At 46.0% G+C, this 26033-nt stretch overlaps 1 protein-coding gene across 3 annotated transcripts in view; it reads right to left on the bottom strand.

The window, feature by feature from the left end:
- Positions 1–3541: 3541 nt before the first annotated feature.
- The window catches only part of LOC142761637 (uncharacterized), a 41015-nt gene continuing 18523 nt past the window's right edge, over positions 3542–26033 (bottom strand). The window contains exons 1-3 of one of the 3 annotated variants that reach the window (XM_075889039.1): positions 17953–18410; positions 8127–8256; positions 3542–5106 (exon numbers count right to left, since the gene is read on the bottom strand). In XM_075889039.1, the coding sequence (XP_075745154.1) occupies positions 4517–5106; positions 8127–8256; positions 17953–18183 (951 nt within the window). In that variant the 5' untranslated portion in view covers positions 18184–18410 and the 3' untranslated portion in view covers positions 3542–4516. Of the gene's footprint in view, positions 5107–8126; positions 8257–10259; positions 10949–17952; positions 18411–26033 lie in introns of those variants that run through there. The other 2 variants (XM_075889038.1, XM_075889040.1) reach the window with 2 other exon arrangements.

Below are 26033 nucleotides of genomic sequence, written 5' to 3'. Positions count from 1 at the left end.
AAGACGCCGACACGCTGGAGGGATTCTTCGAGAACGTCACGTTGCTGACCCCGACGTTTGCGAGCAGTGCTTCGCTGCGGGTTCCGACCGCTACGTCAGACTTCGCGCGGAACATTCTTAATGGTCGCAACTACAACCTCGACTTGACTACGGCTCGCCTGTCCGTCTTGGCGGCGAAGACAATTACCAGATACCGGGACTTGCACCTCGTCGAAAACTGGTTCCTCCTGCTTTCGTCTACGGTGTACAACTTCATCCGCACCGACACGTACAGTGCGTGGTTACCGAACATGGCTGTTCTGGGCCAGCTGATGGCCGAAGGTCTGTGGGCCACGGCTCTGCGCAATATACGCTGGAACTCGCGAACGCACGCCAACATTCAGAAACTGAAAGACTGCTTCGTCGAGACTCACCTCGGAAAGAACTCTTCACTGGACGTCGACCGGGTCTTTTGCAGTGCACTCGGGTTGTCCACTCTTCTGGGCGCCCTCAACTCGACCGAGTGGCACATGTCAAGGTGGCCTGGAATCTCTGGGAGCTCTCCGATTCCCAGTTCTTTTACATCTTCGGCAGTCATCACCACTGCCCGATGAAGTTGTCGCCAGCAGCGAGGGAATATATCAACGCCCCACTAACTTACGTTCATGACTTCGCCAGGGCCTTTAGCTGCTCGAGCAAGTCACCGATGACTAAAACGTCCCGGTGTCTTGTTAGTGATGCGCCACACAGATGAACACTGGATTGACTCGGTGATTTGCCAGTTTCTGTTTTCACGTATCCCTTTTGCAGCATCGTCACTATGTTCCTCTGATACCGGAAGTAAATACTGCTTTAATTTTTACGAGTAATAGTGAAAAAGACAGATGATTCTTTACGCACACTGTTCTTCTCTCTACTGTGTCGAAAACTGTGTAAATTATGCGTCGACTAAAACGTCTCTGGGTACTGCAGGCGCGACAGTATACCTTTTAAACTATATATAGAACTTATCTCTGCAGATTAAAATAGTTGAATTGATGTTCTACTACTATTAAACCTTACGAATGCCAGTCCTACCCACCTCATCTCACTCCCCACTGATTACAGCGTCAACGCACCAGTGCTTTGTTTGGAAATTTCTCGAGTATCACAAAACATGCCACAGTGCGCGATGATTAGCTTCTTTTCTTTCTCACTCTCCTCTATCTGTCCTTCGAGGCACTTGAGCACAGTGATTTTTTTTCAACTTTCAGGCCGTGTCCTGCTGAAGTATTCTCTAGTCTTGGATTTCTGATCCTTTCCTATCATTAACGTGTCAAATTCAAGCAATAAAAAAACTTAGTGTTATAGAGAACCACGTCAAATAATTAATCTAGGTAGTCACAGTCTCAAAATATGTGCAAGGTGCCGGAGATGTAACACATTTTGCGTACATGTTACGGAGACGCAGGGAAACACTTTAAGTACCACGTGAAAACGTTTGCTTGAGCCTACATCTTCAAATCTCCAACGTCGTTGTCTAACAAAAACCACCAGGCCTTGCAATTTTTTATCCTGTGGCGACGATGAACTGCCTGACGTTTTTCACTCGTTACGCAGTGCACATTGTGGGACGCCTGGCTGTTCGTTTGCTGTTCTTGAACGATTTATTATTCGTATTAACGCGATTCCTACCCCGTCATTAAGGCTGCCTATGGCTAGTTTCCAGCGGGGTTTCAAGCACCGACGTGGCTCTGTGGTAAAATGCTGGGCTGGCACACACGGGGACCGGGTTCGAATCACATATTGCGCGGTGAAAACGTGAAATTGCGCCAGGCATCAAAACATGCGAATTCAGCAATGAGTGGGTGTTCCGAAGGCCCGCCGCCCACCCATCACCAAGCACTCAGACATACTTGAACCACTTCAACAGCAACAGAGCCATCAACAAAGTGAACCGCTGCTTAGGTTCGCATATTGCTCTACGGACACCTAGGGAACAATTCACTGAATCTCAAAAGAAATAAAGATGATGTAGGGGTCACTTAACAACCGGGCTTGCAGCAGGCATTCAATGACACTTTGAAACGTCCATTGTTGCATGCACAGTATATTGTTTTCTAAAACCCCTATCGATGGATGCACCGAGAAAAGAAGCAGGTTAGCAGTTCAGAAGGTGATACCTACGAGGACTGATTACCATATCACGACCTGCACTTGAAGGTGAACTTCAAGCGTACTGTAATTTTTTAACACCGTCATTGGAGCTGGAGACATCATGTGAGCAGCTGCAATCTTCATTACTACTGTGGCAAGTGATGATTTGTATCTAGTCCCTTTCATTGGCAGCTTTCCAATGACTCGTAACGCAATTCGCGTTGTGTAACGCGTGGCGCGATTCCACGTTTATACCACGTAATATTACATCAGACTCCTTATCCGACATGAATGTATGAGGTCTTTTCACACAACAGTTTAGAGCCATTACATGGATTATTGGTGGACTGATTAGGTGCTGCGCAGTCTATCAATAAGCCAAGCCTGTTTCGATTCATTTTCTGGGTTGACTATTTCTCGGAAATTCATTCTCAGATGGTCCATTATCTGGTTTGGTTTATTCTAAAGCAGGCGAGCGTTTTTTCACGACACGTGGCATTTTACAAGGCCATCATGTGATGAGGCCCTTGAGTCTTTCACCTTAAAACTTAGGTCTCGCCGGTTCATAATCATAAAGTGTTACACCTACCCTGGTTATTATTATTTAGCCTAACTCTCTTTTTTTAATTTGAATTTTGAATTTTATTCATCAAGCATGAACATGGAAAAGTGCATGGGTACAGATTCACTGGGAGGTCCCAAGGTAAGAACCGCAGGCGGGACCTCCCATGATAGAAAAAAAAAGGTAATCATCAAGCAACACTGAAATACATTGTCAGCAAATAAACACAGCATAAAAAAGAGACCCAAGATTACTACCCAAGATTACTAGGGACATTCTGCCTAACGTTATTGTTTTTCACCTTAAAACTTAGGTCTCGCAGGTTCATAATCATAAAGTGTTACACCTCCCCTGGTTATTATTATTTAGCCTATACTCTCATACCCAAGATTACTTGGGACATTCTGCCTAACGTTATTGTTTTTGACCAGGTAATGACCGCTGACCCAATGAATATGAACAAGAAATCGTAGACATCTGTTAACATTAAACGATTGCTAAGGTTTCATTGGTAGGAAAATTCCTCTGAGGTAGCAGGCAGTATACGGCGTAGTCTTGTTTGTGCAGCCGTATACTGGGAATATTCACTCTGAAGGGCTCACGCTGCGTCACCGAAATTCGTGTCGACCACGCATGATGAAGCCTTTCTTTAGTGCACCTTTAACAGAGCTAGCAAGCACCCACCACCTAAACACCAACAAAAAAACTGATTAAGCAAGCTGTCATTCTACTATGTTGAAAGTAGATTACCTTAGCTAGCTGCAACCTTCATAATACCTTCTTATTTAACGATGGTGCTCATAACACACGTTGGAATGATGACGACGGTGACAAATCGATAGCGCACAGAAAACAACAGGGTCCTAGGTTTATTTGTTCCTTTATTTGACATTCCAGCAGCAGCAAGAGCGTAACACAAACGTGACATCACTTGCCGGTGCATAAATTACAGAGTTCTCGGATTAAATAAATGCGTACAACGTCAAAACCAAGTCAGCCGGGGTTCACAGGAATGGGTTCCAGTTACTCGGTTGACGATGACGAACCGAAGTAAAATAGAGTAAGATCCGCGTAAAATATGCAGGTTTCTCACCAGACGCTTATAACAATGCAGTCACAAAAGCAGCAGGGCGAGAGGTGTATGGTACCTCTTGTCTAACAACAACAAAATATAAAACAAATGGGAATTGACAAAACGTGCAGAGTTCATTGATAAGTATTGTGTAAACGAGGACTGGAAGTAGAATCAATCCAAAAATATATCACTCTTCCCACAGGAAGACACGGCCAGACTTGCTGACTACCACACCGAGCGCATACTTCTGCGCTCATTTATCTTCCCAGCGATCGGCATTGAACAACGTGTAAACGCGAAACAATCCGCAGACTTTCTCTTTGCGATCAGAGCCTCACGCCCTCTCCTCTACACTGGTGTCTTTTTTCGGGATCCCGGGAGATCGCCCTGTCACACACGCCCGCACTTTCCTTAGCTGTCGCCCTTTCAGCAGGGCTATGCAGAAGTGGAGAATATTTCTCTGGGTTAGCAAGATGATGTTGCCTGTAAGGTCGACCAGAAGTTGGTTTAGTGGCAGAGACAACAACCGCTCACGCTCCTTAGGGTGCGAACAGGCCGTGACGCTGAACCATGCTCCGGAACAAGTTAGACGACGCCAGTGCACATCCCAACGACTACGCATCGGCCCCTTTACGGTGGGGCTTTTCCTTCAGCGCTCTTCGAGAGCTCAGGAAGCGACGAGGCAGTGCGGAGTGAGTTGGTACGAGCCACAGAAGAGATCTCTACAGCAATGGACGAAGTAGTAGGGCAAAGGTCGGGTCTCTCTATTCCTCGCGGTCGACCAGACGCTGCCGCTTGCCCGAGAAAGGAACCAGTTCATAGCCCGCCAGCGGACAGTCTCGCAGCAGTAGGTTTTCGAGTCGCGCCCTGGTCGCTCCTCGGTCCTTGACGAGCCTCGCGGTTGCACTGAGTTGGACCTTGTTCCACACCAGCTGGCGGTCCAGGAGCCGGTTGTTCACGCACAGGAACCTCGCGTGGAACTCGACCACGATATCCTTGACGATGGCACCGTCCTCCTTGCGGACGTCGCACGAAACTTCGGTCTGTTCGCCAAGGAGTTCGTCGAGCACCAGGTCGCCGCACTCTTCGCCCTCGCTGTCCTGGACGCGGAAGCGGTCTCCGACCTGAACGGCGACCGGGGCGAAGCCGTAGCCCTGAGCGATGGTGTCCGAGTAGAAGAAGTTGTCATTCTCGTTCAGACCACCAGGCGGCGCCTCGAAGGTGATGCGCTTGCCGTAGCCCCGTCCCACGCTCTCCAGGTGAAGCGGCCGGCCTCCGAACAGGAAGCGGGAGGTGCGATTGACGCGCACTATGTAACGGAAACCCGGCACGACGCGCTTGTCCACGTAGGTACCTGCAGGCAACGTTAGGCATAGATATACTGAGCAGTTCATCATCATCAGCCTTCACTACAGATAGTAATGTAAGCTTGCTAGCGAATTTTCCGAACAAGATAGGTGAAGCGAAAAACGACAAAAAAGCATATGAGAAAGAGCATAAGGACAACACGAACCATTCCTAGGAACAACAGCTACATTATAGCTATAGTAAGACGGTAAGTTGGGCCAGTTGGTTAGGATCCATCGCGAAGTTACTTACAGCGCAACACCAGAAAAAATACAGGACAGGGAAGGAGCAAAAGCGCCGTCTTTTCTTTCTCTTTTGCCCCTTCCCTGTCCTGTATTTTGTCTGGTGTTGCGCTGTAAGTTCACGATACCTTATAGCTACTTGTTTTAGCTTTGCGGTGGACTGAAGGTCTGTTGGAACCCGCGCGGCAAGCGCATTTTCCCAGCCAAGCGTGATTTTTAAGGTTTCGGCATGCGTTATAACCGGCGCAGAAATAAAAACTTTATCTGAAAACAGAGGAGGAAAATGGAGCCGAAACAACCAAGGACATTGTACCTCATTTGTCTTCGTTATCTGCGAGTCTTTGAAGGGGGGGAGGGGAATGAGACAACAATATATAATCTACGAGTCATTTGATTTGAATAGTTTAGTCCATGTCGATCTCCTTGTCAGTGATTCAAGCGTAATTATTAGTTTTTATAAAAATTGATAAGAATTTCGCTCTTTGCTTTCTTCCCCATTTTCCCATCCCTTAGTGCAGGGTAGCGAACCGGATGCTCCTATTTTTGATTAACCTCCCTGCTTTTCCCTCATTTTATTTTGTCTCTCTTTCTTGCCGTGAAGTATTAATCGATATGCTCTGTTTCTTAATGTCGTAGGCAATGACATCTTTCACTCCATCATCGTAAAACCGAAAGAAAACTTCCACAACTGAGACAGGTTTGATAATTTTTGATATGCACTGCCACATGAATGTTGCGAGTGCACTTCCTGAATTTCATATCGAGTTTGAAATTAGGATGTTCAAACAGTCTAAGAGTCAAAATTGAGGGCTCTCAATTTCGTACAAGGACTTATTCTAGGTGATATGTAATAAGCGCTGTGCGGTGACCACAATTATAACAGTGATAGATAAGGAACTTTTAGAGTCATAAAGAGTGTGTAGCTATTGATAAAAAAGAAGAAGGCAAGCTTGACGTTAGAATGCGCTGCACTGTATAGGGCAGATGGATAGAGCCGATATCGCTGAAATTAAAAAGCACATTTGGCAAAGACTCGGCATGCGTAGATCGCATATTCTAAATCAATAAGCAGAATGAGTGCCAAGGGAAAGAACACAGTTGATTCATTAAATGGCACAAAAAGGGAGAAATTTCGAGTTGTACAGAATGAACCTGGCTGGCGTTACAGGGAATCGTTAATACTTAAGCCGGCGTCCTACAGTACACTTCTTCGATGACTATGAATTGAATTAAGGTGACGTGAGAGCCTGTAGTTGTCGCGAGGCAACCGCATTTTGCGTAGCACAAGGAACAAGCTTACAGGCGCGTGATTTTTGGTAATGATGTCAGCTCTTGATGAGCGCAAATATTTCAATTTAACCCTCAGGTCAATAATGGTTCTTTTGTTGTTGTTTTTTTTTCAGAATCACTGCTGGTACGGTAAAGCCTCAATAAATGCAGGTACATCTTGTTAATTAGCTCATGATTATACGATCTGCGCGTGTGTGTTCATCCTGTGTTCATATTCAAAAAGCTCCTCTAAAGTTTGCCATTTTTCTTCTACGTCACCTTAACCCTTATTAACTACAGGGTGCTGTCGGAAAACCAGGTGGGCAGATAAGATTCGGAAACTTGTAGCTATAACTTGGCAGCAGAAAACACACGGCCGTGTAAATTGACGGAACATGGGGGAGTTCTTTGCCCGGCGGTGGACGTAGTCAGCCTGATGATGATAATGATGATACCAGGAAGCCACGACTTACTTTATGTAATGAATTTACCAGTCTTGTGTACATCATCACCTGCTTAGCAAAAGGGCAGCTTCATAACATTAATCTAAATGACTAATTAAATATTTCCAAAATGTTTCAGAATTTGGTTGTTGGCTGGAATCATGCGACTGCCTTTGTCACTTCTTTCGTTTATGTACTTTTTTATTTGCGCGACATTTCAGTTTGCCTGTTTTATTACTTCCAACATTTCAGTCGATAGCACATACAAAGCAGCGCGGCAACGATCTACATTGTCGTTACTTCGCGTACTTAATGCCAAACACCATAACGTGAGTCAAACGTTTCGATGAAGGGCGCACGATGACGCAAGATTAGCCATCAGTAATACGTGATTTCTTTGTGATAATCGTCCTAGCTTACGCAGTCGATGAAGCAGCGCACAAAATATATTCACACACACTTAACAGAAGACGAAAGAACAAACGCTGGTTACCGGAACGCAACTGTTACTGCTCAGCTAGATATCCTTGTAATTTAACGTTTGATTGGAGTGATTTTCGCTGTGCTACTACTCAGAAATGGACGGAGATCGTGCACAAAGAGAAACAAAAGGAAATCCTTTATAGGCCACGTAAATCGACAAATGGAAGGTCAAATCAATTGCTCCTTGTAATAATTCCGTAAAAAAAACGAGAATACATAAGAATATAACGGCATATTTGTTGAAATATTTCACGAAAACACGTCAAATCTGTGCAATTGTTCTTGTGGTCTTGGTCATACTTCCCTGCAGTCCTATAGCGCACGCGCTTGTTATTCTATACGAGGAGGGTCTTTCAAAAGCAACGCATCATTTGCAGTCCAGGCCTTGCGTTTGCCCCTTTTGTTTTATATTTTCATGATTACGTCTTTGTGCGCTGCTTTATGAATATCATCCAGTGACTTACGGACCAGCCCATCAGTACTTCTTAAGTAACCCGCTCTTTTTTGCGTATGCCATCTTGAAAAGGTGTTGTCCATTCAGCGTCAACAATAATAGAGAATAATAGAACAGCGTAACAATAACAACTCACCGATAACAGGGAACTCGTGCGGCTTGATACCGTTGACCACGTAACTGGTAGGCACATCGTTAATGTCCTCGCCCCTGACGATGTACAAAAAATCGCTCGCCGCCGCTGTCTGGTTTCCTTTGGTCGCCTTCTGTAAAGACGAAGACACGTCAAACATTGAAATAGAATTGACAGCAAGAAAACACAGCAAATTTATGCTCAACTGCACATAAATTATCACAAGAATTTTATTGCGGGGGGTCTAGACATAAGCGTGAATGAAATATGAAGCAATGATCTTAGGTCCTGTCATGACTTGAAAACCGAAATGACATTACGACAGAGCCAATCAATATGAATCAGACATGTAAAGCGCTAACACTTCTAACCAAGCGATGTTTCCCAATACGCCGAAGCTGTGCTGGAGTAGTGTACCCTTGAACTACCCTTCGGCCAATTTATCTAAGCGAAATTCAAATGACCATACACTATACGTATCCCTTACCAAGTATCAAACGATATCGGTGGCGCAACATCTATAGCGAAGGTTTCTAGTCTCGGTTACCGTCCGTTTCAAATCGAGGCTCACCTCACTGCTTCACTCTTTCGGCAAGCCTAAAAGAATCGTCTAATGCTAAAACTAAGGACAAGTGGTGGCGTATAAACTATAGAACCAAAACGCCAACACACACACTCAAAAAAAGTGGCAAGGGCGGAATGCGGTTAGGGTCGCCAAACCCGTGCAATCCTATCCCACCCTCGTTACTCAGCGCCGTCCCCCGCCCTTCACTTCGTTACCTAGCCCTTCTGCGAGGTTGCGGGTTATTTTAAGAGCGGCGCAAGTCAAAACAAAAGCATCCTGCCCGCCTGGGAAGCCTTCGAGCGAGAGAAGGAAATAAGTCTGGAGTTAGCTGCAGACGGCGCAACGGAGCTCGTCTGACGCGCGGAGGCGGGCGCATTGCGTCGGTGAGTTCAGTCGTGCGGTCGCCAGCTGCCGAATGTGTGCCACGGGCGAGTACACTTGCTGCGTCCGTTTACTCTTTCGCCGCTCCCTCGCTCTCGTTGCTTCATCGGCGCGCCCGATCGTCCAGAACACGCGGATTCTCTAGGCCTATCAACCCCAGCTGCTGCTGCAAGCGGCAATGACTGAGCAACGGCCGAGACCTTTGAAAGAAACCGAGCTGTCAGCCCCGCGCCACGTGTCAGTGCCACGCGCTGGCGACTGTGCATACCAGCCGACGTCTTTAAGCTTCCCCATCTTGTCGGATGTTACAGTAATTCGCCTCAAAATTTGCTTTTTACGGACCGGATTTTCCACCAGCGCGAAGGAGCGATACTGTGGGATGGCTGTGAGATATGTGGCTCGGTGAGTTCCTTTCCGGCTGTCTACGCGTCTGTAGATTGAGCCTAGCCTTACTCGTACCTACTGCCCCGTGCGCGGCTCCTATTATAAACTTTTGTGACATCTATACAACCAGCTGCTTTGCCATCGCCTGTCGAGCGCGAATAAAAGCTTCTTATACTCACAAATGTTGTGTCTTGTGTGCCAACCATGTTAACGGCCATATGGTTTATTATACGATACCGCGTTCATTTCTGCCCACCGCTTCTATCCTGTACCCAATGCATATTATATCTCTTGTAACGGTAAGCTACAAAAGACATCGTGCTAGACTAAAATCTTGATCGTGCCTATTACGCTGCGTTGCTCCACTGTATGCTGCTTACAGATAAGCAGCCACTCCTCTATAATAGCTATAATAAGCAAAAGTATGGACTCGTGCGAGATGGCTACCAGCCGTATGTCTTCGTTATCGTTTATATTCATCATCGTCAGCCTGACTGCCTGCCCTTCTGGCACGCTTGCCCTCTTTTGGAATCCAGTCTGCTATTCCTATTGGTGGTTTTGAGTACGCTCCACGTGCCCTGCACGTCCCTTCTTCGTGTACATTACGGTGCGCTATTCCATTGCGCCGACTGCTTCATATAGGTACCCAATTAGTATGGTAATCTTCAATACTGCGGCGGTGATAAGCGAAGAAAGCCTGGAGCCGCTTCAGCGTAGTTTCCAAGGTATTGCCGACGTGGCACTACCAGGCTGCGTGGACGTGCGTGGCCTATAGCCTATACGAAATGCTGATGCATACTACCAACCCTAGCTAACGGCTCCTCGAAGGACTCCTGCGGCGGTGGCTCGCTGAGGAAGTCCCTGTTCTCGAGCTGGCTCTCGGTGCTGCTGCTTTCGAAGGCGGCCGGCTCGTGCTGTTGGCAACAGCGGTGCTTCTCGGCTCCCCAGAAGGCTTCGAGCTGTTGCCAGCAGTCGTCGTTGACTTCTCCGGACCCGTCGCAGCGGTCGGCCTCTTCGCTAAGAAGCGATATGTTGGGTGCGTCGCATTCCGGAACGCTGCTGTAACGGGACACTCCTGTTTCCATCGAACGGTGCTCTGATTCCGTTGAAAAGCGGACGCTCGCCGGCGGGAGTCTCTATCGCTGCTTGTGATGTCAGGGAAGGTTGAGGGCTGCGTCGAATGCTACCGGTTGATGTGCCGGGTCCCCCTTTGGTGTGGTGGATGGAATGGTCGGTAAAATAAGGGAAGAAGCGGGCGAAAACAAATTTGTTCGCCGCGCGCTCTCTTTTGTTTTCTATTACGCGTCTATCGGTCGGTAGGTGGCTTTGTGTGCCTCGGCAGTAGATCGGAAAACGGTAGCGAATCTGCTCAAATGAAAACAACAAAATGATCGGCGGCGCTCGCTTTCACGTCGTAGCCGGCTTTGGTCCCACGAGCGAAGCGAAGTAATCTGGCTCGCGCAGAGACAAGACAAGACTGACTGCGTAGACACTCGCGGGATCTTTTTATAACCTTTGTTCCTGGTTCAGCGAGGGCCTATGCGCAGGCGCTCGTTCGGGGCACGAGGTGCGCACGTGAACACTTGAACGAATCAACCAATTGGACAGTGGAGGCTCGCCCTGACGCTTCGCTCTGATTGGAGCAGCGCTTCTGATGAGAGAGAAAGGCAGGAGAGAGAAGCGAGGAAGCAGAGAGAGTGCTCCAATTTAGCTCACTTCCTCCCCGTCTCCTCTGTTTCTGCATGCCCTCTCCCGCTATCTCGGATTGCGTGTCTCTCCTCTCAAGACAGACGATGTAGAAGAGAAAGAACGAGACGAAAGGGTGAAAGGCTTGGCGCCAGACGTGACGTCACTGAACGCAACCCGTTCGCCCGGTGCGTACATTCTGGAACGTTTTGATGAACTGGCCCACCCTACGTTGTTTTGGGCGACAAACTAATGACGGCGATGACTTGCGTCGCGCAGAAGATCATGGGAGGACTGTCCTTTTTTTCTGAGTCATTTATTTTTCTCGGAACTCCCGACGTCGCTGGCACAGGAATATATCGGAACGTCAAACGAAGTGCACCAAATCGACGCTGGAGTTCACAACCGGCCAATGTTGATTATGGCACCGTTTGAGAGCGTATACTGTCACCCTCTAAACTAGTTCGTTTTTTTTATTTGTTTGTTTAAAGTACAGTAGCTCGAGATGGCCGTAAAGAAAGGGAGTAATTCATCAAGAAGTGATGCATCGAGTATCGCGGCAAAACAAACAAGTGTCTGTGTTCTTTCTGTTCCGCATTCTTGTGTGGCCTTTTGTCAATGAACCGGAAAGGCAAAATAAAGATCACGTTAACAATATCTAGAAAAATTGTACAAACCATGAAAAGAGGTGTACTACCAATTGAAAGAATGTTGCTGAAATGCTTTCGTTCGTGTACGCTAATGTACCATAGGCATCAAATGAAACCCTGCCAGCGGCCAGCATTAGCAATGGAATGTTGCACGCCATATACCATTTGGTAGCACTGCGCATGTCCACGATGATGACTGACCGGCGCCCAACTCTATTACTGCTAAGACTTACCGTTGCTAGGGTTTCACTTGACGTCGATACTGTTTCACTTCATAGCAGGAAACCTCACACAGGTTCCAACAACGCACAGACGCACAGCGAACGCATCTCGTAGCTGTGTAAGTACGCGTACGAAAAAAAAAAAAAGCTATGAGACGCCGCATCTCGAGCTACTATACCTGATGTTATAAGATTCGCAAATCACATTGACCATAGCTGGAAATCAACACGACTTCCGTTCCTGTCGTCGGCGGAATTCGTGGCTGCCTATAGAGTCATCTCGGGAGGAGCTCTTATCAGGACGAGTCACTTGAGCGGGATTCCCGCTCGCTGTGCGAACGCAGCTGTCATGGAAAAATACCGGCGCTATCGGCGCAACTGCTGTGCACAGCTGTCGTTGTTACGGCGACCTCGTCGAGGCTCCGTTGACCTTACGAGGCTTTAGGGTACTGTATACAATCACTGTCTGTTGGCGGAACCATTTCTTTTCATTTGGGCATTTTTGTATTATATAAGCATTGCTTGCTTCGTACGACCCACTACCTGCGTCAGTTGGCATTTGACTCAGAGTTAACATGCGGTAGCTGGTGAATCATGATTTTTTTTATAAGCTCAAAACAACTGTTCCAAGCAATAAATACGCCAATTTCATTATCGCGAAACACAACTGTACGATGTATGCTTGTCTGCCTATATGTGGTTGACGGTGAAAATTAGCGAAAGCAGCGCTGAGTGATTCTAGTTGAACAACGCGAAACATTTTGTTACACTCTGTGTTGCAAGTATAAACATGAATGGTTGGTACTAAGAAAAAGAGATGGATGCTTACCTTTAATGAACGAGCATCCCAAAAACAAAGAAACGAAAAACTAATTTTAGTAACCCTGCCCCAAATTGAACAATATTGGTCATTTCAGCTCGATACCTTGCATAGCCGACACACTCTTTTGCCCCATTGACTGCGCGGTATACTCTTAAGTCATGCATCTTCACCAACCTGTCAGGTGTTTCACTCTTGTATGAACCTGTGAATTTATTGCGATAAAGGTTAAATTCTAAGTGCTCAAGAGCTCGCACTTTTTAAAAATTTTGTGTTCTTTAATATACCTCGCATAGAAGGTTACAGCTTTTCTATTCAAACAGTGAACAGAGAATGCGTTCTTATTTTCTTCAAACGGACGCATCAGCGTTCCCCGGGAATTAGGTTAAGGAAAGGTAGTTAGGGGCTTCAGTCGCGTGACGACGTCCTCGTGCGATGTTACCGCACGTGACGGTAGCGATGACGTCACACGAGAGCGTCATCACTCAGTGACGATTCTTTGTACCACTCGTTCGCGTTGACACTGACGCTGCTGTATGCGCCGACGATCAATTTTCGGGCTCCATGGAGAGGCCTCCGCCTTAAAGAGGCCTTAAACAACTCCCCGAAATACGAAGCGCATCATTCTCTCCCGCGGCGTGTCGCGTCTTTGCGGCACAATTCATGACGCCAACAGTTTGGTCGCGTGACGTCAGGGTGAAATAAAACTCCCGATTGGTCGATATACAAGGGATATCCTGCAGGCCAATTTTCTCCTACCCTGATTTCACGTGCAGTCACACGCCCTTCCCGCCCTGTCTCGCGTGACTATCGTGATCGGTAAACTGATTTCACTTCGTTCTCCTAATTCGAGACTGCGCTAGCCGAAAAGCGCGAAATCCCGACTAACTCAACACCTAGTGCCGTCATTTCCCGTGTTTCATGAAGAAATAAGTGAACAGGTGGAAAAGGCGCTTCCAGGAAGAAGAATAGGGAAGGAACTAATGTCTCGTCTTTGAACTCGGAGTTGTTTAGGGGTCACAAACCCAAACGTATGAAACAGCGACCCATCCGCATGCAGTAATTTTCCGTCAAGAAACAAGGGGTGGCATCGGATGCCGAGTCAACGACCACCGCAGGGCGCTTTCTAAACGGAATGCAGACGGGATAATTGCCCTCGGCGGTGAAACGTAGCCCGCGTGCACGCCCAAACGCGAGTCTGGCTCCGCGGGGGAGTTCTCATATTCTCTTATCGTTCGCACGTCTCGCATACCTCTGACTGCGTGCGGCCCTGGGGCAGTGCTACAGCGGGTGATCTTCCCAGAGCTGTCTTTCCTACTGAATGCAGACCGCGCATAAAAGCACGGCTACGAAGAGACCAGTCAGATACGTCGGCAGCTTTACATCATTTTTCTTTTTTTTTTTTGTATCTGAAACCTGTGGTACCGGAGTAAATAAAAACTCGCAGACGCGTTTTCTATAGAAGCGTCAAGGTGTGGCATGAACGAATTAGTGTCGTGTGCAAACCTTCCGCTGGGAAACAACTACCCGTGATTTTTATGTTGGTCTTGCCAGTGTCCCAGGTAAGGTAGCCTGTTTGATTCCCAGATACGGGGGTCGCATTTAGATGGTGCACGTTAGGGAACCCTACATGGTCGTAACTAATCACGAGTCGCCTGCTGCGCTACGGTACACTATAGCACACTACACTCGTTGACACCTCATCGTGACATTAGAGCGGAGGCTTATAGAGGTGGGGCTTCTGCACATGCATGTTTGCAGCGCAGGTAGTACGGCAGCTTGCGAAGGATTTCGTTATTGCGAAGTCCCATCATGAGCGAGTGTAGACCAACGTATACACGAAAAAAATGTGAATGGGCGATACATTTTGATTCTTCAGTATTCATTTTAGCGCCATATTAGGAGCATATTGCTACGTGCAAGTGCATGGATATGAAGAAGACAAAGCGTGTCTCATTCTCGCAACAATATTATGAGTACTATTTAATTCTTGCGAGAACTATATAGTGAGTTTGCGGTCACACATTGATCCACTATACGTAAAGAGCGCCATCTATACTTTGGGAAACGCGTGTGCTGGAAAACGGTGGGGCAGTCCAAGAAATGGAAACAAAATGAAGGCATTCTCGTAAACAGAATAATTAGTGAACTTTACATGCGACTTCCCGCAAATGTTTGAATATCGTTATACATAAAGCAGCATTTCTTTCAGCAAGGCAAATCAGAAAAATTATCAGTAAACATAAGCACTATTTTTCGGCGTGGTAGGAGGAGTGTTGCTTCGGTCCCGTAGCTTCGACAGTGCTGTCAAGAAACCTTGTCGCCGAGCACAGCGCATTGATTGAAGTGCGAATACGGAACGCTGTTTCCTGGTAGTATCAGCTTGGCGTCTTTTATCATCTTTCCAGAGTTTGTCTATGTCTGTAACAGTGCTACAATACGCGCATCCCGAAACTATATGTGTGTTTGTCACTGAATTTTCGCAAAGCCACAAATTTTCTCGTCGTCAACAATGCCATTTCACACTTGAAACCGAATGTATGCAAGCTTGTTGGCTTGGATCTTAAAAAAAAAGCAACGCTAATTTCAACACAGACAACGTCATGATCGTGTAGTGTTTCTTAGTCCGTGTTTGAATTAACGCTGCTTTTCTCAGACGGTTTTACACTGTATTCCGAATTCGGCTTTTATTCATACACTACGAAACATCTCGACGAAGCCTTCTATAAACATATTTGCACAGCGCAAGACTACGAGCAGTTACGATGTAACTACAGAAGAAGAGCCAAGGACAGAAAGAGCGCTGTCAAGTTACATTTCTATAAAGCGTTACCCTTTTACATTTGTCTTGTATCACAAGTAAAAAAAAAAACATCCTTGTTCACATGTACCCACATTCTGCAAGGGCGAGAATGAAATACGATTCAGCTTTTGACCTTTGGTTTTGGCCCAGTGGGTGAGACATTCGACTTCGAAGCGTGAGGCACGAAGTTAGTAACCCAAAACCACCAGAAAAATTTATTTGGTTTCAAGAGTAAAAATATTTATAACGATTCGGCGAGCTTTTTCACCGAGTTGGCGAAGAAACGACGCCGCGTTTGGCAGCGGCACTAGCTTTGAGATGAGTGTTTGAAAAGAACAGTTCCACGATTTCGAGTACGATGTTCTCTACTATGAGAGAGCAGTACGCTGTCCCAGAAGAATTCGCGAAGCGGACGTGTTTAGAACAAGTGGTTAACGATTTAGAGTACTCGGTACTCTACTATGGGAGAGCATGAAGCCGTCCCGAGGGAAACGCCCATAAGCGCAGAAGACGGGATTTCGGAGTGCCATTATGCGCAATACAGGCTAGTGAGGGAATCCAAACTTACGCCATACTGAAAAGCCCCCGCACTTTCTCCGGGTTGGTCGTAGAATTTGTGTGCACAAATGACGTAGTATATATAACAGGCCAGATTATACAGTATGTGTGCCTGTTATCTTGAAAATTCGTTCGTATCTTTTAATTAGGAAAACGTTCTCTGCGCACTAGGTGTATTACTTTAAAAAACTTATTTTCTGTAAAACGAAATTATTGCTTTACAACGATGGTCGCCTTGTGTTACAAAGGGACTGAGGCAGACGGGGAGTTTTCTTATGTCAAAATAGAAATGCTTACGCCTATGAAACATTTAATTCTAACGGCTATCCTAGTTGTTTCGATGAAGTCCTCCTCCCCCCATAGACATGCCAGGGGATGGGGGGAGAGGCGGCTTCAAAAACACTGGTACTTTTCAATTTTAATTGTGTTTATATACACGCACGTATACAAATGCAAGCTCGAACATAACTTAGGTATGATTGAAAGCTCATTTCGAATGCAACTTTTGGCTACTTCTCGGCCCCCCACCTTTTTATCTCCCCCTGGCCTTCTGAAGGCCTCCCTGAATACATTCTCGGGCTACTGATTAACGTTTATGAGCATTTCTCTTTGTGCAATCCCGAATACACACAAGAACAGAGCCGCCTCAGTAAACATTTTTTGTCAAGCTATGCAGCTCACTCACTTAATTTCTTGGAAAGCATGAACATAAAAAATCACAGCATATCCACGGACTGGATGATGATGGGCGGGGCGAAGCGTCTGTCTATCTGTCTGCCTGTCTATATATATATATATATATATATATATATATATATATATATATATATATATTATATATATATATATATATATATACCACACTTTTGATCCACCGTCACCTGTCATCGTGTCTGATGTTTTACGTCAAAGGGCGGTTATTAATTGCACGAAGCTCAAAGATCAAAACTAAATCATGTAACTAAAGAGCTCACGAACAATAACATTGAAACACTTATTGACATCGGTTACTTTTTTTTTTTTCGCGCAACGTTTTGGCCGCCATACAAACGTTCAACGCGTATAGGTAAACGATAAGTGGTATATATAGTTCGCACTTGCTGCCGCGTTTTGTCTCCTGTTTCGCGTTTTTTTCTTTTTTATTGGGGCAATAGTTTCAATGTAATACGTATACGTTTAGCTTGACTGTAGTCCTCAACCCACGTCACACTTGTGATCGCATTCTACAAGTATATGTTCAAGGAATTGAATTGGAGCGAGGGCAGCCCCAAATCTTTTCAGTGGCAGTACTATTGTACAAAAACATCTTACGCCAGCAAAAAACCTCTAATAGAACGTAATTAGGCATGATTCAAGGCTACAGCAAGATTGTTGTAGTCAGTAAGAAAGAGTATTGAGAGGTATATTGATTTTAAAAGGTTTATTCCATAGACGCGCATGTGATGGTGAAATCGAATTTCGTAGTCTTGGTGATAAGCTGCTTAAAATTATTTTATACCGTACATTTGCCTCCGCGAAACATTTGTGCAACATATTAATGCCAGGACGAACGTGGCACAGGTTCCAATCGTCACAATAAGCCACAAATTAAAGCAGCAATTATAAAACATTCAGCTGCTTGATGTACATTTTATAGCAGGCCCACGGGAATGGGCTTTATAAGTATTAATCACGACGAACGCAGCCTAGGTTTCAATCGGAACATTTAGCATAAGAATGAACACAACGCCGATTTCGAATAATGAAAACGAGTTCAAATACCTGAGTGTCAACATCCAAATCCTCTTGGCAGAGCGCCTTGTAGGCACGTGTTGATGGACACACGAATAGACTGCTGTTCCTCGCGTCAGCATATTCGTGCTCGGGCATCGTGAAGACAGACTTGATCTCTGATATCCACGTACTCGCGCCTCCAGCGGCCGTCAGTTTGCAAAAAGAAACCGTGGGTTGCCGGTGATCTTGTTCTTTTATACGGAAACTGATAGTCAACATTGCCCAAGAGATACCGGAACCTTCAGCCAGGTCACAGCCTTTAGCCTTGAAGGTGGACTCACTCTCTCTCTCTCTCTTTAAAAAAAAAACAATACGTGCATGCAGCTACGTTTGTGATGACCGACTGCACTCCTTGTGAAAGAAAGAAAAAAAAGAAACACCGGAGTGACGCAGATAAAGAACGCAAGCAGTTTTCGCGTTTCTTCTCGAAACCGCAGTCCTTACGTGACGAAGCAGAATCGGCCCAATGCCGTCACACCGTTATCGCGGCACCACTTCATGCCCTCGACTCGAACAGAGCCAGTCAACCCTCTGCCTTATCGCAGTCTCTCTCTCTCTCTCTGTCTCTCATGTCGCGAATGATAAGGAAGGAGTTCTTGCGTGCAAGACGCTCTCTGCGCCAGCGAGTCTGGGCGACGCTTCAGTATCGGACAAAAAAAAAGAGAAAACAAACAAAAAAACAAGCAAACAGCAGCGGCTTTCGAATCACTTTTTTATCTGGCAGCGTCAGCACGTGTCATTTACGCATGTCCTCAGCGTACGCGACGCTGATGAAATGCTCCACCGACGCAGAGCAGCGTGGAGTGTAGGAGAGAGCCTTGGCACATCCCTCGCCTCGGAGGAGTGACTTGACGAATTTCTTATCAGCGTCGCCTTTCGCCGTGTTCTTCCTGCTGGGCGCTATATTGCATTCAGTCGCGAATCAATTCTACGCTCTATCGTTTGGGTCGGCACACTCGATTAAACGTCATGCAAATGAACTTAATGCTTGGTGCGCTATAGCGGAAGAGAGAAAGGAGTGGTATGATGAGAAAACGGGGAAAAAATCCAATTCGCTACCCTAAAAATGATTTAGGGGAGGCAGTACAGAAAGATAGAAGTTAACTGAAAAGAGAATCAGAGAAAGTGAAAAGTTCGCAAAATTTCTGCTGTTGACAGCACGGGCTGAAATTAGAAATTTTGTCCATATGCGTGTCCTCGTCCTCATTCGAACGCTTGTCCCCCTTAGGAAATATATATATATATATATATATATATATATATATATATATATATATATATATATATATATATATATATATATATATATATATATATATATATATATATATATATATATATATACTAGTGCTGTAGGTAATCAGGTGGAGCGCACGAACAAATGAAATACTGTGCTTTATTGCCAACGTCACGGCCGGAGCCCGACCTTCGTCATGGCATAGATACATAAGACTGTAATGCATACTTAAAGAAAACAAGGGCATACCAAGTGGACGGAATGTTTGCAAGATCAAAATCTGTTGGAGAAAACGTTTACATTCAGATCAGTAGAACATAAAAGATAAAAGATGCAACACATCAACGCAGTGAATGATGATAAGTGAAGCAAAGCATCCGGACATTCGGAAAACGTACGAACGCACTGACGGACAGGTGGACAGAAGCATGGATGGACCGACACTTCTTCCCACTCATTATTCACTCCGTGGAAGTGATTTGGAAACCACTAGCGCCATCTAGTTACGTTATTCCCAAGTGCATACACAAACAGCGTCATCTGCTGAGAAACTCATAAACTGGAGGTAACTATACATGCTATTACTACTGAACTTCTTTTATGAAAAAAAAAGCCCAACGTACCCTGCCTCAGCTACAGCAAGACATGAAAGGTACTACCAACTGGATACTTGAAGACCCACTCATCAGAGCCAGGCTTAACCTGTGGTGTGCTGCCTTGCGCACGATTGTCATTCCTGCCAACAAGGTGACCAGTTGGAGGTCAACCAAGTTTGTTTTTTCATGGTGCTGAAGCTAACAAGCGAGAGCACATTGTAAATAGTCCAGTAAAGTTTTCAATCAATCGGTCAAATACTGCTGCGACTACAGAGGAGGCACGGCCCAAGGAGCTTCGCCCCTAAAAAAAAAGTAAATCCTTTCGAGCGTGCTCTGATAAGTGTCATAAATGGCTTCAGATATCATCATTTTTTTTGCGCATGCATGTGTGTCTGCGATTTCAAGTAGCTGTGGGGGCATACCCAGTCGCGGACTCTGCACGCGTCCTGATGGGGATATATTTCCGACTCGTACCTATCTGTCCGTCAGTGCTTCGAAGCTGCGATAAAGCGACGCCTCGGCTGCCGTACGTCATCGCGATTCGAGTGCCTGGGCGGGGGGGGGGGGGAAGGGGGGTTCGCTGCCACGAGATAACGGCCGCATCGAGCGTACAAAAAGTACGCGTGATCCCTGATCGGAGTACCTTCCTGTATTCGATAGACGCATATCTCCGATGCCTCTTTCAATCTGTCAGTTTATTGACACATGCAAAACCTGTACTCACTTCTCGCCGGCAGAGACGTTGCCTGATAAGCGCAAAGTTGAGTGAAGCCTTTCGTGTTTAAAACACTCGTAGTTCCCGGATATGCATTAGAGATTGCCTCTCTCCCCCTTTTCAGTGCATCGCTCCGACATAGAGTTATACGGAGAACGCTAGTAAGAAAGATAAGAGTTTGTCAGGTTAGAGGCGGCCTCGTTACGCAATCCTCACTATACGCTGCCTCAAATTAGTGACGCTCGAGAATTCGAGCAACTATATGTGTTTGGGGCAAGTTTCCTCAATACTATTCGCGAGCTCTGGATCGTTGATTACGCTTTCGGCGTAAGATGTTGTGGATAACAAACCACGTGGGACATGTTTACTGGGGTTGCTTTGATCGTACCAGCCACTTCCTTAGTGCTAGCTTCCGGGTGACACGCGCATTGGAGGCCGCGGTGTCCCAAGGGGTCCCCGCTGACCTCCTCTAAGCAGCATAACCGACGTCTCGTCCGGTCCCCTCTTTTGGAAGTAGTAAAGTTTTGATCATAGTCATCCTAATCATCATCATCCGGGGGATTAATTCCTTTGACTCGGACAGGATGTGCGAAGAGGTTTGGCTACGGGTAATTGCGAACAATCAGCAGTGTTTGAGACTCCCGAGTCACGTGACAAGTAGACAAGTGCGCTGTGACAACGCGTGCATTTAACCGTGTTGCGATAATCGCGCCCTCGCAAGGGCAGCGTTTGCCGATATCTTACGTTCATCAGTGACGTAGTCATTTTGATGATTTTCAGCCCCCTATTCCCCAACCTCAGTGTAGGGAAGCATACCGGATACCAGCAGCTGATTAACCTCCCTGCCTTCCTTTTTCTCGTTTTTTTTTTTCTCTCTCTCTTGATGATTTGGTAGCATGGCATTGACACAGAAGAAGAAAGAATCAAATAATCGCGATGGAACCAAACCGACTCACCTAAATGCCGACGCTTTGCACAGTGGTAGCATTTAGCTGGGGCACGCATTATGCTCATAATGAAGTGATAACTCACAACTGCTGTGAATTGAATCCAGTAGACCTTGACCCTGGGACCCTCTTCTGTATATTCTTCACGCTGTTAACCACGTCATGCAAAAATAAAACTTTTCATTTTTATTTGATTTGACGTTGTTAGTACAGCGCATGTCTTTTCGTCATCTTGTCCTTTCTACTCGTTCTGTTTGTTTGGGTTCACTTGGTTATGAACCCAAACCAAGTGGCCAACCTCTCTGTGATTATGCATTGAACCATGCTATACATACCTCGAATTTCTTACGGCATTTTGCGCGTCATTTTCCGGCCAAGTTTTCGTTGCCCATGCTGCATGCTGCATGTTCTTGGTTTCTTTTCTTCTTCTACCTATGTTGTTATTGATGTTACAGTACTTTGTGAAAGAGAGTCATACATGATGGTAAGTACGAATGAATATCTTTGAAACGACATCATTCATAGTTTAAAGATAATTTAGTAGGGTTGAAGCATCGTCAATGCATGCGCCCACTTCGCCAGCGGTTGTTCTTGCTTCGTGTAGCTGGTCAGTGTCGCGTTTTTTTTTCCTGATATCCTTTTTTTTATCTGCCAAATTTTCATGATGATGATACTTCTATGTGATCCGAACAACCTCGCACAAAATCTCCACCAACTGCAGTAACGAATAGTTTTCTTCTGCAGATGAATGTTCAGCATTCGCCAAAGCGGATTTCTATGGTCAATACAATTTAAGTTCGCTCTGTACGGATATAATCGCAAACGCAACGTCTCCAAGAGCAGAATCTAAGACTCCAATGCATACGGGGTGGTGACGCTTAATCGTGTAATGTCTACTGTACCATGTTTGATACATTGAATATAGTACCTCAATAAAGCTACTAAAGGCTACTGTTGGTGTCACCATAAGCAGCTATTGCAGAGTTCACATGTTCTGAATAAGGTACATTGACTTACGTATTATACGATGGTAATTAATTATCTCCCATTATTACTAATTAGGTTATACTTCAAACTAAATTTCATTGATATTTTTTTCCTAAATGAACTGCACAATATGAATAAAAAACAGTCAGTATTTTTTCGCAATTTTTTGGAAGACATAACTGTTCGTGGGCACTACAGGAGTAACAGCATTACTAGAGTGAATGACGAAGAGATCAATATTTCCAAAAATATTTATGGGCTTTGTTATGATGGGCGTGTAAATAATCCGTATGAAAATATTTAATGCACAAATCACGTCAAAAATTCTTAACCCACCCCTTATTTAATGTCTCTTGCGGAAGACCCTAAAGGTAAATGAACAACTGAACAGAACTGCTTGTTACGCTTGTTCTGACCTTTGAAGTCGTTGATGTTATTGTCATTGTAAACAAAGCAAGTTACGTTCATCGTTGCAGCAAATTTCCTTGCGGCGGAGCTGACTGACTGGCGGAGCCTTGCTATGCGTAAATCAGCCCAAGCGTGACCGTGTTTTTTTCTCGCATCGTCGATCACGCCAGGAATCCCATTGTTCTTGCGCTTCGTGTCAGTGCGTTCTTAAACACTTCGTGACGCTATAGATGTCGCTCCCATTTTCTGATACTCTACACCACACGCACTAACGTAGCAGAGAGCGAGGGTGAGGGTTGGCGGTCCGACCCCCCTCCCCACAAAAATTGTCAGCTCCGCATGCGTGTATATACACAGGCGCGTGGCACACGCACGAACTTACATAAAACATAGTTACTCCCCCACCGTTTTTTTTAGAAAGAAATATTTGTTATGCCTCTGACGTCACAAATACGCTCAAGCACTCCACGCACACACACCCACGCATACACGCACGCGCACTCTTTTTTGTTTTGTTTTGCCCTTGCGAAAAGTTCTAAAATGTGTAGCCGATTCTACTGACCCTTTCACTGTTTACAAACACAGACCCTCGATGACATCCGGTTTCATCCACCGATGTGCCTGAATCGCATCGACGGGCAAGAAGAGTGTTAAAAAATAGCCCGCTTATTTTCTACACTTCTATTCCTTTATTTGGAGAAATATGTTCAAAAAATGTTATTTTGAGCTACATGAAAACTACACGAAATTGCCTTGAAATTTACGCATGTTCTTTTTATCTGAAAAAAAAATAATAAAAGGCTTTCCCTACCCTTGAAAAAGCGTGAAAACTTCATTTCAGTTTCGACGTTACGAGCTGGTAAATGAGTTGACCGGAAGTTCTTTTGCAGCAAAACGGTTGATATCTTGAAACCGTCTATACTGCCTCACCAGGAACTCCGAACGCAAAGGCATGTTGACCGTTGTTTTAAATATATCACACCCTCGCAGTAGCATAATCAGGCAAAGATATGTGCTGTGAGAAAAAGAGAGAGAGAGAGACTAAGAATCTTTAATGTGTTTAAGGATAGGCACCCCTAGTCCAGAATACCTTGCGCTCAGGCTGCGTCATGCGCAAGCCTTTTCTGCGAGTTACTTGCAATATAACATTGACTTCTAAAGAGATGTAAACTGGGATCGGACTTTAAAGAACAGTTTGAGTCCGCACACGATAACAAATCTACTACATATTGTAAATCTAATCGCAATCAGACAGGTGAGTTCACAGTCAAACGTGACTATCTATGACCACTTCGCGAGGCCTGTAAGGACAAAGCCAGCGAGACCCGTTTCGGCCGGCTCCGTCCGATCTGCGAAGCACCTCGTGATCGCCGAGAGAAACCGAAGAAAAGCGACAGATCCACATCCGACGCCGTTCGCGGAGCACAATGCATCATACGAGTCGAAGGAATGCGCGTCGGCCGTCATCGCGCCATCACCGGATGCACGTGCAAGTCGACACGACGTTCGAAGGCTGAGACGTGGCTCGCGCCGAACACTTAAAACCACGTGTTCAGGCCTGTCGCCAGGCAGCCTGATCAACGATGGCCGGTGGCGAATACGATACGACGAAACCTATCTATAGCGCACGTGGCTTCTAGCCTCTGTACAGGGAGAGCCTGTGTTGCGTGCCGTGCGCAAAGGATCATGCACCGCCGACGACAGCGTCCCGTGGGACCAACGAGAACCGAGTCTCGGCGGCGACGGGAAATGCTTGCACGATGATTGGTCGGATCGCATCTCGCATGACGTAGCAACCGCCATTGCTTCCGCTCTCTGTCGCTCCTGTAGTGTCGTGTTCACACGACCAAAAGGAAGGAAAGCCCATTTTATGTCAGCTAGTAGTTAGCAGCGAGTGGCGTGCACTGATAGCCGTCGACGATAGACAGTGCGACGGTGCTTTAAATAACACGTTTGGTTGCATTCCCTTCAGTTTTGTGTGCACTATCTATCTATCTATCTATCTATCTATCTATCTATCTATCTATCTATCTATCTATCTATCTATCTATCTATCTATCTATCTATCTATCTATCTAGCCGGTTACGACATTTAGCTCTCCTGGCCGTTTCGATAATGCGATCGACACCAAACGTGGTATGTCATAACATGACTGTATTACGAGCACGAGTCACTAGTCACAACAATAAAAGCATGGCGTTTATGTCATGAATGTCATGATTTACATTTTATGGTCTTACTGCTCTTGCGGTGGTTTAGTTCACATGACATGTCGCAAAACGGGCATGGTATGACACGACTGCATAGCGAACATAACTGACAGACCCTAACGTGGAAATCATGACATGCATGTCACGATTTTCGTGTTATGACTAGTCATGACTACACGCCATGGTCATGGTGCGCTCACGGTCGTTTTCCTAGCTTCGCATCTACTAGACTTCGTATATCCGGACGTGAAAGGATGACGAAGGTATGTGACTGGTGCAAACATGATAATCATGAGATGCGTGTCATGTAAGAACATGACTACATTCCACACTCAAGGCGGCAATACAGTTCGACGTGACCCGGCGCGCATGCGCACCGGCGTTCGTTTCGTCGCGTCAACGCCGGCGATGCCACGCCATCTGCCGGTCTGCCTGCCATATGCTTGCGGGCACACCGCGCTGCGTTGCTTTGCCCGGCGTACCTCCATTACGAAGAAAGGCAGACGCAGTGCTGTCTGGGTAGAGCTGGGTAACGTCATGAGGACTCAATGCAGCATGTTCCATTTCGTGCCAATCGCCACCAAGCCGCGCCGACAGACGCTGGTCGCACCGGTCGCGCCTGGCGTCCGTTGTGCTAGCGCAGCGTCGCTGTGCCCAGCGTGCGCGCTCGTCAACGTTACGTCAGAGTATACAAAGCCCTTCGTGAGGCGCTCGCAGCCGTTTAAATAGCTCCACATATACCAAATATGGAGTTACGTCAATGGATGACGGAGGTATATGACTGGTGCAAGCATACACGCGTGCCATGTAAGAACATGACAACATGTCACGCTCATGATGCGCTCGCGGCTGTTTCACTACCTCCACATATACCGAATTTGATATCACGTGACGTGAATAGACGACGAAGGTAAACGACACGACTAATAATATAATCATGATATGCGTGTCATGTAAAGCATGACTAC

This window comes from Rhipicephalus microplus, chromosome 3, assembly GCF_043290135.1.
Source record: "Rhipicephalus microplus isolate Deutch F79 chromosome 3, USDA_Rmic, whole genome shotgun sequence".
In the NCBI taxonomy this organism is placed as follows: Eukaryota; Metazoa; Arthropoda; class Arachnida; order Ixodida; family Ixodidae; genus Rhipicephalus; species Rhipicephalus microplus.
This window is presented reverse-complemented; position numbering and strand designations above follow the sequence as displayed.